Consider the following 14,321-nt stretch of genomic DNA (forward strand, 5'->3'; position numbering starts at 1 on the left):
GGATGAAGTGCTTGAAAACATGGTTTCAGGGAGTGTTAGGAATGGTTTGACTTGATGATCCAGTGGATCCTTTGCAACCTGGTGATTCTATGATTTTATGATAGGAAGCGTGTTATAATTGAGAAGCCTTCTTCCTGTGCTTCTGACAAAAAGGTCAAAAAGAAAGCTCAAAAGCCCACTTTCCCTTTTACTTAAAAAGATGCTCAGGGAAGTTAATGATTTTTTTAAGAAGAATTGTATCTTTTCTCATCGAAGGTGTTGTGCTTAAACATGTTGCTTCCACGTAATGTTTTAAAACACCAGGAGTGTAATTTTTTTATGATGCCAGGAATTGTTTAATTCGATTGTAGAGAGATGTATACATATTTTAAGAGATTAGTACTTGCGATGACTGTAGTGCAGAGCATGCCACAATAAATACACTTGAAAAAGTGTCTCTGATAAATGCCAGGCTGCTAACCTATAGCAGCTACATGTGGCAATAGTGTTAAAAGTCTTCATTTATTTAGTCAAGGTAAATAAATAACCAAACTGGGTCACACAAACACTTTCCTGTTGTCTGCTCTCTGCTGTTCTTTGCTTGACTTATCAAATGTAATCCATAACGTATCTGTTCTTTAGTTCTATGCATTTGTGAGGTACAAGAAGAAAAAATTAAGGTTTATTTTACAGTACCCATCTGAATCTGGTGAAATCACAAGGTTTATAATACTAATGCAGTTTATTAGGTGGTTGCCATCTATTCAAGAGGAGAATGCAGATTTCAAGTTTGGTAGTCGCTGATCATTAGTTTTAGTCAGATCTGTCTTAGACTGTGAAGAAAAGAGATTAAAGCATAATTAGTTCATATCTGGTGTGCTGTGGGTTATTTCTTCTGAAAATATATGCAAATAAATTAACGTACATGCTATTTCTCCTATTGCTCAGCTTCACACTAAAATTTCCAAGTGTTGACCTTTAAAGAAATTATATGCTGTCATTTAATTCTCCATATTCACATAAAAGTTATGAGAAGGAATTGCTGCATTGTACTCTGAATGAAACAGGAGTGAATTTGATAGAAGTCTCTTTTTGAAAAGTGTATACTTTTAATTTTCTGAAGATAGACTTGTGTATCCTTTCGAGATTTAAATATGGCATTACTATGTGATGCAATAAAGTAAAATTAAGTTTGCTGATATGTCAGAGTGGGATTTTCAGTGTTCCTTAATTAGGCATTTACTTTCCAGTAATTATAATTATATTTAAGGATGTGGGATAGAATTAAGATCTGCCCATGACAGTGAAGAGATTCTATCATCGTTTCATTTGGGATGCAAAAATCTAACCTATTGCTTTTCCTTCCAGCTTGGCAGCATTTTGAACGGCATGTTAGATCAGAGTTTTAGGGAGCGTAGTGTACGCAAGCATCAGGGAGCGAAACTGGCCACAGCTGTACTAAGAAACTGGAAGAAACTTGACAGCTGGTGGGCCCAAGGTTCAGCTCCTGAGAGCAAAATGGCAGTCCTGACTCTGCTGGCAAAAGTTCTCCAGGTATGCATTACTTAAAAAAATCCAGGTAACTTTTCTACTTGTGTAGGAAATTTCTTGTTTTGAAGAAATGCTATTTCTTTTTGTGGGGAAAAGTATGGAGAAGATCAGAATCTGATGGTGTTTTTCTACTTGCAAAGTACAAAAACTGTTTGATTAGACAGAAATGACTAGATTTTGCTCTTATCTTTCCTTCCCCCCTCTTTGTTTTTATTAAACTGATCTCATGTTTTAGCTTCCTTTTATTCTTCGGAAGAATTGGTAAAAGTACAGAGGATAAACTTTGAAACTGAGCAGCGTCTGATAACATTCTTCGTCATGTTGGCACCCAGAAAGTCGCAAACAGACTGCTGAAAGATCTTTAAAATAAAGACTTTTAATTTCTGTTACACTGGGATTTAAGTCTTTTTTCTTTTTTTTTTTTTCTATTTTGAAAACGTTTTATCTTCTTATCCTATTGGGGTCTTTTAGCAACATATAAGAGAAGCTATGCACAAGTATACACAAAGATCACTTATTGAGAGTTTTTTTCTTTATTATAATTAATTATTTCGAATGGAATCATGTTCCAGGACACAGAATGTGAGCTGTATTGCTATATTAGCTGGCAGTGAAGTGACCAGTAGGAAATCTGGCTTTACGAGTGAGCTTAATATTTTTTTTTAAACTGCAAAATATACAACATTATGATTGATTGTGCTGTGTAGGAGCTTATATAACTCTTTTTGATAGTCCTTTTAAAACCAAAGTCACTTGGTATATGCTTTCTGTTAATTCAATGTATTTTTTTGGAAATGTACAGTCCTATAGCTCATGGCTTTTTTATTGTTCTTTAAGAAAATGAACTCTTTAATTATAAAAAAAAAATCCTAATTTTTTTTATTTCTTCTGCTTTTCCAGATAGACTCTTCGGTTTCTTTCAATACCAGTCATGAAGCATTTACGGCTGTTTTTAATACCTACACTAGTCTGCTTACCGATCAGAGTTTAGGCTTAAATCTTAAGGTAAATTGCTCACTTCAGTGACTTTCCCACCCTCTCCAGATTAGAATGGTAGTAATTAATGAAATTCCCTATTATTTGGCTTAAATTTTACCTTTGTTGCACTGTAATGTGGGTATCTTATGCAGTTTTTATTCTGTTCAACATCCTAAAAATTGTATATCATCTTTTTTGCTCTTCAGAAAGAAGACAGTATTAGGTGCTCCTTTTTTTGTCTTGCCTTGCTGAAAGACGTAATTTTTAGTAAAAAAACTTACTGTCAGTTGCAAGTAGTTTAGAACTCATAAGGGTTCATTTGAGAAATGACAGCATTTAGCAAGGAGTTCTGTTTCCTACGTGTCAAATTACAACCATCTACAATGATTTTAATGTCCATGTCTCCAATCACAAGACTGATACTAATAGATTAGCTGCTATATGTGGCTTGGTCAGGAGGGGTAGATAAAGCACTGCATGCTGAAAGTGGAAGTTATAGAAGGTGCCAAATCATAAGCTTTGACTTGAAGACCAAAAATTTTGTACTTACGAAACAGCTTTGCATGGTCGCTGCTTCGTCAGTCTGACTTTAGCTGGACAGAGTTTTGTCGTTTCCTGTGCATTCAAAATAAGTAAAGCCTGAGCTCTTTCTTTAGCTGTCAGGGACTTCTGTGATAATGGATGCTTGCTTAAAAGAACAATAAGGTCTTAACAATAGTTATGTCAGCCATCAGGTATTAATTAGTTGTTAAAACCAACTCGGCAGTGACCGAAGCTCTCTTCTGAACTAGTGCCTTAAAGATGAGCTACTTAATGTGTCTTTATTGGGCACTGAGCCACTGAATAAGTAACCACAGCCACTGTTGATTATTTTGTGGCCATATTCAACTTGTTTCATTTCTTTTGTGTGTGAAACTGCATTTCTTTTCTTCAGGGCCAAGCAGTGGTAATTCTTCCATTCTTCACTAATTTGACTGGAGAAAAACTTAATGAACTTAAGAATGCTCTTGATCAACTTGTTGCTTTCAATTTTCCCATGAGGTCAGATGAGTTTCCCAAAGGAACCCTGAAGCACAATAATTATGTGGACTGCACTAAGAAGGTAAGTATTTTTAATGACTATGTAATAAGTCTTAAATGAACTATATCTAGAAACAGTGTTTCACAGGATCTGGAATTGGAGAGAGACTCTCTGTTCAGATAAAATCAGCTTCTTGTTCTGAGTTAATGTTTTTATCTATTAGTGTAATGGACAGGTACACATTAAATAAACATTTGTCTGTGCATCTGCTTCTGATCAGTATGAAAAATAATCACATAATTAGATGGAACTGATTTGATCCACTGTGGCTCCTTATATTATGCATTACTTCTTTTTCAGTTTTTAGATGCATTAGAATTGTCTCAGAGTCCAATGCTGTTGCAGTTGATGACTGAAGTACTCTGTAGGGACCACAGACATTTCATGGAGGACTTATTTCAAGCCAGCTTCAAAAGGATTTCCAGAAGGTGAGTTTGATGTCATGGTTTTTGCTCTTGTTCTCATCGAATTTTTTTACTCAAGCAAATGTGTTTCCTCTGTTGTTGTCCTCGTAATAGTGATGATTTACACCATGAAGTTCTACGTAAGGTTTTTAATTTGGATTTTGCTTTTGTGTTCACATTTCCAAAATAATTCCAAAGTGAGGCCAAGTTGCAGCAATTTCCTGGTGGCACTTCCAATGCCTAGGGAATTTTTGTGAAGTCTTCTCTTTATTAGGTTGTTCTGGCAGAGTTCAGTTTAAGATAGGAATTGTGTGTGATACCTATATTTGCTGTCCCTGTATAATCATGTGATCACTTAAACTGACAGTTAAGTACTTCATTCAACTCCTTTGAAAATACAGTAACACTTTTATTAAATTGAAAGTTTCCAGTATGGTAAATTGTAGGCACAAACATGCTTTCCCCATGGAAGAAGTCTTCAATCTATTCCAAATTCAAACATTCCAGTTCACGATGGGCTATTAAGTAGTGACTGTTGGAGCATGTAGTTTCCTGGATGAAGTCATTTACCTTAGGCTCATATCCCATGTTTTAAGTTTTATTTTTTATAAAATGATTCGAAACAACAGCTGATCTAGTAGTGGTACACTTGATATGCCACAGGAGGACCTCATAACAGTGAAATCTTCTCCTTCTTTTCCTTCCTGTTTGTCCCCATCATTCATGTATACCGGGTTGGTATTTTTTTTAGGTTGTTCAGCAAAAATGGACTAAGAAAGTTAATGATGAAATTAATAAAGATATGCAACTAAGTTTACCATCCATTGCAGAACAGGAAGATGAAATTCTCTTTGGAGCTCCACAATAAGTGGTGATTAAACCTGGTCGTGCGTGTCTTTTGGGATGATAACCCAAGAGAGTTTGAACACAAACAATGTAAATTGTAAATGTCAGGGGGGTTTGAAACATAAATGGATGTGATAAAAGAGTTTTCATCTTGAGAATTCTGTTTATTTAGGAGTACTACTGATAAACAGGTGATGTTGTTGGACACTGTCCACAAAATGTTCCAGCGTGAAGACCTTCTTTCAAATACTACCCGTCAAGCGTTTATAGATCGCTCTCTCCTCACTCTCTTGTGGCACTGCAACTTGGATGCCGTCGGAGAGTTCTTCTGCAAGATTATAGTACAGGCTATGGATGCACTTAATTCCAGGTTTACAAAGGTATGTGTTACTTTTGGGTTTTTTAGGATTGTGGAAGGTCCGATAAAGTGTTGGTGTTGGTATGTATATTTTGCTTAACTTTGAACAAGACAGTGAAAGCCTTTGCTTCCCAGTTTTTTGTATCTTGGGGTAGAGAGTTGTGACAATTATGTTGTTTGGTTATTAGTAAAAAACTTTTCTTTTTCCCCTACATGCTGTTGTTTTGAGATTAATGTATGTTTGTGTAACAACTGTATAAAAATTGAAGTTGGAGTATTGCTGATACATATTTATCTCTAAAGGGATCTGAAGTTCTGTCAAAAGCAAAAACCCGTTCTAGCTTTGAGATATAGAAGTGGTATTAAATTGTAGCCTGTTACTAAGTTATAAGAAAGAGGTATTCAGCTTCTGTAAAGAAAGCTCTTCATTAAGGTGCCTTACTCCTAGAGAAGAAACACATCTTCTAATTGCAAAGATCCTTCAGCAAGAGATTGGGAGCACAGATCATCCTTTCTCTATTTACAGTCCATCCTCCGATTTAGAGTATATTCACAGGCAATGATTTTTCTTCTCAGTGGAGGTTTTTACTCTTGCCACAGTTTTTCACTCCCATGGTTTTGCTGATGTAGCTGTTTAAAGGCAGCAGGACAAACAAGATGCTGAAATGATCCATGTTTAGTAACAACTGTTAAAAACAAAATGCTAAAACCAAGGCATATGTAGAGTCACCCCCCATGTTTCTGTTGCTGCAGATGTTGGCACCATAGTGAGATGCATAAAGGAACTCGGGAATGGTACCAAATATGTTTATATAATTACGTTACCAAAAAAAGGAGAGCTAAGGAGAATGTTCATCTTTTATTGGATGTGTGGAGAAACATAATAACAAAGGATGAGGACAAGGCTGAGGTATTTAAGGCTGAGGCAAAGAAGACATTTTATATGAAAACCAGTTGTTCTCTGGGTACCCAGCTCCCTGAGCTGGAAGGCAGGGAGGTGGAGCAGAGTGTGCCCCCCATAATCCAGGAGGAAATGGTTAGCAACCTGCTGCACCACATAGACACACACAAGTCTATGGGGCTGGATGGGATCCACCCAAGAGTATTGAGGGAACTGATCAAAGTGCCCAGCAAGCCACTGTGCACCATTTATCAGCAGTCCTGTCTAACCAGGGAGGTACTAGTTGACCAGAAGTTACTAAATGTGATGCCCTTCTACAAGAAGGGATGGAAGGAGAATCCACGAAACCCCAGGCTTGTAAACCTGACATCAGTGCTGAGGAAGGTCATGGAGCATATTAATTTTGAGTGCCATCACACAGCGAGTGCAGGAAAACCAGGCAATTGGGCCCAATCTGCATGGATTTAGGAAAGGCAGGTCCTGCATGACTAACCTGATCTTCTTCTGCGATGAGGTGACTCGCTTAGTAGATGGGGAAAAGGCTGTAGATATTATCTGCCTAGACTTCAGTAAGGCCTCAGATACTGTTTCTCCTGGCTGCTTATGGCTCGGATGAGTGTAGTCCTGGCTGGGGAAAAAAACTGGCTGGATGGCCTAGCCCAAAGATGGAGTGGAGTGGTGGATGGAGCTAAATCCAGTTGATGGCAGGTTTCAGGTGGTGTTCCCCAGACGTCAGCATTGGGGCCAGTTTTGTTTAATACCTTCATTGATGAACTGCATGAGGCATTGAGCCCATCCTCATACGATTGCAGACAAAACCAAGTTTTGTGGGAGTGTCAATCCGCTTGAGGGAAGGAAGGCTCTGTAGAGGGACCTCAACAGGCTGGATAGATGGGTTGACATCAGCTGTATGGGGTTCAACAAGGCTAAGTGCAGGGTTCTACACTTGGGCTACAACAACCCCATGCAACTCTGCAGGCCTGGGGACAAATGACTGGAAAGCTGCCTGGCAGAAAATGACTTGGGGTATTTCTTGGCAGCTGGTTGAACATGAGCGAGCAGTGTGCTCAGGTTACCAAGGAGGCCAGTAGCATCCTGGCTTGTATCAAAAATGCTGTGGCTAATAAGACTAGGGAAGTGATCGTACCCTTGTACTTGGCACTGGTAAGGACACACCTTGAATACTGTGTTCAGTTTTGGGCCCCTCACTACAAGAAAGACATTGAGTTGCTGGAGTGCGTCCAGAGAAGGGCAACAAAGCTGGTGGAGGGTCTAGAGCACGAGTCTTTTGAGGAGAGGCGAAGGGAACTGAAGTTGTTTAGCCTGGAGAAAAGGAGGCTGATGGGAGACCTTATTGCTCTTTACAACCACCTGAAAAAGTAGGCTTTAGTGGCGTGGATGTTGTTCTCTTATTCCAAGTCAGAAATGATAGAATGAGAGGAAGTGGCCTAAAGGTGTGCCAGAGGACGTTTAGACTGCATATTGGGAGAAATTCTTCACGGAAAGGCTTGTCAAGAATTGAAAGAGGCTGCCCAGGGAGGAGTGTGAGTCCCCATCTCTGGAGGTATTCAGAAGACATATGGATGTGGCACTTAGGGTCATGGTTTAGTGGTGAATTTGTTAATGTTAGGTTTACAGTTGGACTTGAAAAAGACCTTTAAGATCATCCAACCTAAATGATTCTATGGCTCTGTAGTGACAGGTATGTATGGTTTACTTACAGGTGTCATGAGTTTGAGCTGTTACTTGGTATTCTGCTTATTTTACTCCAGTATCACTATAGTGATTTAGACCAATTGTAGTTAAGGCAGACCCCGATAAAGAGCAGGTGAAAATCGTTTCAAGTAACTGTATTATGCAGGAACTCAGAATCTGTGAGTCTTTTTGTTATCATCAGCTCTCTTCTGTGTTTTAGAAGGTAGAAATAAGTTGAAGGCTGCTCAGTAGAAAGAGTAACTGCGGAGTTCCTTAGGAAGGGCAAGATCTAGGAAATCTCTTTCTGAGGTTTTGCGTATTTGTTTCTAGTCCAATGAATATGCTTTTGATACACAAGTCACCAAGAAAATGGGGTATTACAAGCTCCTAGAAGTGATGTATGTGCGTCTTTCAAAAGAGGATGTTTACTCCAAGGACTCTAAAATTAACCAAGCTTACCGTGGCTCCATGAGTGCAGAAGGAAATGAGCTTACCAAGACATTAATAAAGTAAGACTATTATTTCTTTTATTTCCTTTTAATTTCCAATTAGGTTTGGGGCAGATACGCTTTTTAAGTATGCCATATAAAGGAGAAGATTGATTTTGCTCAAGGTGATGTTGCATCTAAGCTGGTTTTCTCTGTCTATCATAGCATAGCATGCCTTTCCCTTCATAATTTCTTGAGAAAGGACCATGAGAGAGATTTATGCATGAGTTGAAACATCTCATTGAAAAATAGCCCGTCACTGTATTCCTGACATTAAGAGCTGCTCTGTACATACTGGGGAGCTTGGCTTTGTCATTGCTGAATAGTTCCATTTCAGCACAGAGTACCTGCAGAGAACTTGAACGTTCATGTCTGAGGTTGTTTAATGCTAGTATAATAATAATAAATAAAAAATATCTTTAAATTCTGTTGATTCACTGGTCTCTGAGAGACTTCTGATGGTGTTTTCTTGCCTGTTTTTATTTTAAGGTCATGCTATGATGCATTTACAGAAAACATGGCAGGAGAGGGTCAGCTATTGGAGAAGAGGAGACAATATCACTGCGCGGCGTATAATTGTGCTATTGCTGTTATCAGTTGTGTCTTCACTGAAAGTAAATTTTATCAAGGCTTCCTTTTTTCAGAAAAATCCGAAAAGGTGAGAAGCTGTTGTTCCTGTTAGAGGTCTTCTAAATCACGAGACAAAGTGGCCTTACTTACTTGAAATAAATAGAAGAATGAAACCTGAATGACGTGCAGTTATATTAACAAACTACACGAGAAGGCAGTAGGAGTCATGGCTGACTTTCTTGCATCCTTTGTGCAGTTTGAAAGGCTGATGAAGGTTTTACTGTCTATTTGGGAATGGGTGAGCTAGTGACACATTTACGCTGTTTTTCCTCTTCTCTCAATCAGTTGTCTAAAATTTGAGAAAAAGCTAAGTTTGTTTAAGTACTCCAGTGTTTTGAATGTATCTGAATAAGAGATACTTTCTTTACAGAACACATTGTACTGTGAATTCTTGAGCAGTTGAATAGCAAAGTTTTCTTAAAAGTATTGATTTAGAAGAGCAACCATGCCATATTTTCTTTTTTGTATGTTGATCTGTTGTTTTTTAAGAAAAAATAAAATACATTCAGAGCAATTGTTGTGTGCCAAATTATAATTTTGATGTTTCCAAACATGCTTTGTTTTGCAGAACTTGCTGATTTTTGAAAATTTGATAGACTTGAATCATCAGTATACATTTCCTGTAGAAATAGAGGTGAGTGGAATTAATGGAACTTAGTGTTCCCAAGTAAAAAATTAGCATGGCTTTAACAGAGGAGTCAGTGTAGACCAGGTCAAATCTCACATGAAGAGGATTCTTTAGTGAATAAATATGGAGTACTCCTCTAATGCTTTAAATGCATTTTTCTGAGAGAAATGCAGCCTTGAAATTTAGAACATACCTGCAGTGCACCTAACTTTAATACTTCTTAAGCTCACTTAGTCTGGTAATGAACAACTATAGGAATAAGTAATTTAGGTTATTTCTGTAGCGTTAAGTATCGTTACTTACAACATAGGATTTCCATTCGTGTTAAATGGTTTTGATAATATTTTGGCTGGTCTGTAAACAAATAATTATAAGTAAAGAAAATTTAATTAATTTTCAGACTCTGTATCTTGCTGTTTAGGTACCTCTGGAAAGGAAGAAGCGGTACATTGCTATCAGAAAGGAGGCCAGAGATGCAGGGGGTAGCGATCCAGGTAGGAAAGTAATTTATGCCTATGAAAATATGCTTTCTGACTTTTCATACAGTGTTCAATGCTGTGTTGCTAATTAGATTCTAGAGTAGCGGGAACAAATAAAAGCATTCAATGTACTTTATCTAACAACCAGTTCCTATAAGGGCTTGTTTCTTGTAATTACCTTGATTAATGGTCTGTTCTTTTTCCTATTTAGATGAACCCAAGTATTTAGCTTCTGCATCATACATGATGAATAGCAGTTTGAGTGAGGAAATGAGTCAGTTTGATTTTTCTACTGGAGTCCAAGGTTTTTCTTATAGCTCCCAAGATGTTACAGCTAGCAGTGCTCGTTTCAGGAGGAAGGTAATTTAGTGACTAATGTGCTATAAGAAGAAAAGTTTTATGCTTTCTAACAATTGAATGTATTTATTTGGGTTAAGAAAGAGAACTGTCTAGTCTCCTGTGTTTGTTCTACTTGACTGAGTATGGATTCTTCCAGAAGATGAGGGAGAGGGGCTTGAACTGTGTTCTATCAGTAATTTTTCATCTTCTCTCTCTCCACTGTGTATAGCTGAAGAAAAGAAATACCCTACCTTGAATTTCTGATATTGAGTGATGTGAGTGAAGTCCAGCCTGAGTTATAAAAAGGTGGCTTGTGACTTTGTGTGCATTTCAGGAGTGTCCTGTGATGGTGGTGTTTTGCTGTTAGGCACCTGGCTTCCTCATTTCCCTTCTCTTTTGGACTTTGAAGGCAGTTGACCAAGCTGATTGTTTCAAATGTATGGAATGAATGATCAAACGTACTATTAGTTTTGTATATCTATTGTGACACCTTGTATTTAACTCTTGCTCTTGGAAGAACAGCATTTAATATTGTCCAAGACTTGAAGCTGTGTTCCTTCTGCAGTCGAGAGATGCCTCATCAACAGTATTACTGATAGGACAGATATTTCCTATGAAACAGTAAGAAAGTTTGTGAAAGTATCAAAGACACTGAAGATGAAGTCTGTCAAAATAACTGTTATAATTGGTAAAGATAAAATATTCCTGTGTTTTGGAGCAAGGAGGTGGTTTAAGCTGCAGTGAAGTTAACCAGAAATGTACTTTTTGTCTGCTTTGTCTAGTAATGTAATTTCTAACTGTGAACAATTTTCTGTTGTGATTTTCTCTGTGCAGGAAAAGAGAAAGCTGCTGTGGTTGCTAGTCAGTGTGAAACAATACATCTGTAAAAATAAGGCTTTCCCTTCGTGGAAGATGTTAACACATTCTTTCAGCTATAAAATGAAATAATTACTGTGAGCTCCCTTATCCTGCTTCAAATAGTTGTTCTATCTGTCCTGGCAGGTAGTCAAGTCAGAGTAACATGAAGTTGACATCTCTTGGCACAGAAAGTAAAAGAAGTGCACAGGTGGTACATAGATATGGGAGGTGTCTGAACAACACATTTAATGTGTTCCCTGTTGTGCACACTGTGAGCGTATAGTCAAATCTGTAAATACAGATAAGATCTGAATGACTCATGGCGTTATCATGATTTAAAAGAGAATACACTGTTGTTATTAATCATAGTAACGCTTTTTTTTTTTTTCAGGAACCCACAGAATACCAGGTTTTAAATGATGAGATGGAGCTGGAAATGGATGAACTCAACCAACATGAATGTATGGCTTCTATGACCACTCTGATTAAACATATGCAGAGGAACCAGATCACACCCAAAGTGGAGGAGGCCAGTATTAAGCAAAATATTGGCATTTTTTCATTAATTATACCAAGGAAGTGGATTAATGATTGAATTCCTACATTTATTAATTTTTATGGCTATATTATGAGGCCTGTATGACTCAAGCTGGGGACTTTTTGGCTTGCTAAGCCTGTTTGGTTCAAGAAGTGAGTTGATTTTTGCTCATCTCTTTTAATTTCAGGGGACAGTTCCAGTAGATCTTCCTCCCTGGATGAAATTTCTGCACAGCAAATTAGAAAACCCAGCAGTGCCGCTGAATATTCGCCTCTTCATAGCAAAACTTATTGTTAATACTGAGGATGTGAGTAATTTTTTTTTTGTCATACTTTGTTGCTGTTAACATAACAGGTTATATTATAATATCAACTGTGTAATTTTTGTGGGTTAAAATATTTTGTCAGCTGACATTTTGGGGCACTCAAATTGAGTAGGTTGCTCTGATAAAAGAGAGTGCATTCGTAGCCTGAAATGGCAAATAGTGCCAGTATTTTGAATGTAATATAAATAATTTTGTTCCCAAACTCTACTTCTATAAGTAGAGGGTCTTCTGTAAACTATAAGTAGTTGATTCATTGATACTGGGCAGAAGTTATGGCTGATTGTGTTTGCCATCTTTGAAGGAGCAAATATGTTTTTTTTAATACTCACAAATGAATTTTATGGGAACGTGTAGAGCTAAGTGATATTCTGATTGCAGAAAGATGTTACGATGACATAGTGTGTCTTTGCCTGAGCAGAAAACTTGGCTAACTTGTCATTCTTGGGTAAAACATTCTCATCCTATTTCGTACAGTGATTTTAAAGTATAATGTTTCTGTCTGAAATATTCCAAATCCAGAGTGCAAAAGGGCTGAATTTCAGAATTAATTCAAGAAGCTTTAACACCCACTTTTGGTAAAGCTGTCTGAAATGGAAGGGTAACATACTTTTTTGAATCCTTTAGGGACAGGTTTTCTGTCCGAGAGCTGTACTGTGTGAACTCTAGTGAAATAATTAATTTTATGTGAATACTTGGTTAAAGGTTTCTGTGCAGAAGTGAGGAATGTAGTTATGAATACTTTCTATTTTAAAGTTAATTAAAATTTTCTGTGGTTGTTGCTTCAGAGGTTAAGCAAAGTGTTAAGAGTGATAATAAATGATAGCTTATTTACTTTTATGCTTTCATAAAACAATATGTGCCGTCATGTTGGAGTCAGTATTTTTTTTTTAATATGTTTATTTAGCACTCTTACCTGCAATGATTATTAAACAGCAAGTTATTTAATAGTTGGATATTTCATACCTGATCACAGATTATCTTGTTTTCCATAGGTTTTCCGACCTTATGCCAAGCAGTGGCTTAGTCCATTGCTGCAGCTTGTTGTTTCTGGGAATAATGGAGGTGAAGGGATTCATTACATGGTAGTGGAAATAGTTGTTACTGTCCTTTCCTGGACAAGTGTAGCCACTCCTAAGGTAAGGAAATTTGAAACTCATTTTTATTATTCTTGTGATTTTTTCATAAGGAAAGAGTTTTTTGTTATGCACATATAATAATTTTCTGTGTCAGTCCACTATTTCTTTTAGATATTAACTTCAAAAATAGCTTATTTACTTACTTGCTTTCAAAAACTATGTATGCCTTCAATATGTCTTTATTTGCCTCTGATCATTGTAGGGGAATGTTAAGGATGAGATTTTAGCTAGCAGATTGCTTGAATTCTTGATGAAGAATGCCTTTCACCAAAAAAGAGCTGTGTTCAGACACAATCTGGAAATCATAAAGACAGTTATAGAGTGTTGGAAGAACTGTCTCTCCATACCTTACAGGCAAGTAAGCACTTAGTTGATTTTTTTGTATCAGTATTTTAAGAATATAAGTGAACATTGTCAAAGGATATGAAAAAGTAAATTCAGCTGCAATACTAAACTTTTTGCCTGTGGAGTTGACATTAGAACTTCAGAACTGAACTCTGCAAGGATTGTAACTTCATTTGCAAAACAACGAGGAGAGACACAGGGAAAGCACAGAGGATTACAACAACAATGACAGAAGCAGGAGTTATCTCTGCAAATGTATTTTATTTGAAATTTTGAGTGCTGTCACTCAGTACTGGTGCACTCTTACTAAGACATCTGTGATCTGCTGTGCTTCTAAATTTGTTGCACAGAATTTATGTGAGTTTACAATCTTTCTTTAGATTTTTTTTTTTTTGCAAAGACTTCTTTGAAGCTAAATACTGCTTTCTGAATATATGCTTTCCACTGGTTTTGGTGGGAGTGTATATGTTTATATATGTGTATGTATGCAAAGAGTGGGTGATTTATGATGTATGTACTTGAGGTTTTTCCTACATGTCATTATTTTTATGTCTTTATCCAACAGTTTGATATTTGAAAAGTTTTCTAGTGGAGACCCCGATACAAAGGACAACTCGGTGGGAATTCAGCTGCTGGGAATTGTTCTTGCTAACAATTTACCTCCCTTTGATCCAAAGTGTGAAATAGATCGTGTCAGGTGAGAAATGCAGCTTTATGGAGAAAGCTTTTATTAAAAGCTTAAGACAAAGAGAGCAATGCTAA

General features: G+C 37.1%; 1 protein-coding gene across 2 annotated transcripts in view; it reads left to right on the forward strand.

Annotated features, from left to right (window-relative positions):
* PRKDC (protein kinase, DNA-activated, catalytic subunit) overlaps nt 1-14,321 on the forward strand; it is an 87,413-nt gene that overhangs the window by 32,762 nt on the left and 40,330 nt on the right. For both annotated transcript variants that reach the window (XM_054057281.1, XM_054057282.1), the window contains exons 37-51: nt 1,348-1,533; nt 2,431-2,535; nt 3,443-3,610; nt 3,890-4,017; nt 5,012-5,219; nt 8,124-8,302; nt 8,771-8,939; nt 9,480-9,545; nt 9,961-10,033; nt 10,230-10,378; nt 11,607-11,744; nt 11,941-12,060; nt 13,071-13,214; nt 13,417-13,568; nt 14,125-14,256. In XM_054057281.1, coding sequence (XP_053913256.1) covers nt 1,348-1,533; nt 2,431-2,535; nt 3,443-3,610; nt 3,890-4,017; nt 5,012-5,219; nt 8,124-8,302; nt 8,771-8,939; nt 9,480-9,545; nt 9,961-10,033; nt 10,230-10,378; nt 11,607-11,744; nt 11,941-12,060; nt 13,071-13,214; nt 13,417-13,568; nt 14,125-14,256 — 2,117 coding nt within the window. The remainder of the gene's footprint in view (nt 1-1,347; nt 1,534-2,430; nt 2,536-3,442; nt 3,611-3,889; nt 4,018-5,011; nt 5,220-8,123; nt 8,303-8,770; nt 8,940-9,479; nt 9,546-9,960; nt 10,034-10,229; nt 10,379-11,606; nt 11,745-11,940; nt 12,061-13,070; nt 13,215-13,416; nt 13,569-14,124; nt 14,257-14,321) is intronic.

Source organism: Cuculus canorus, chromosome 2, assembly GCF_017976375.1.
Source record: "Cuculus canorus isolate bCucCan1 chromosome 2, bCucCan1.pri, whole genome shotgun sequence".
In the NCBI taxonomy this organism is placed as follows: Eukaryota; Metazoa; Chordata; class Aves; order Cuculiformes; family Cuculidae; genus Cuculus; species Cuculus canorus.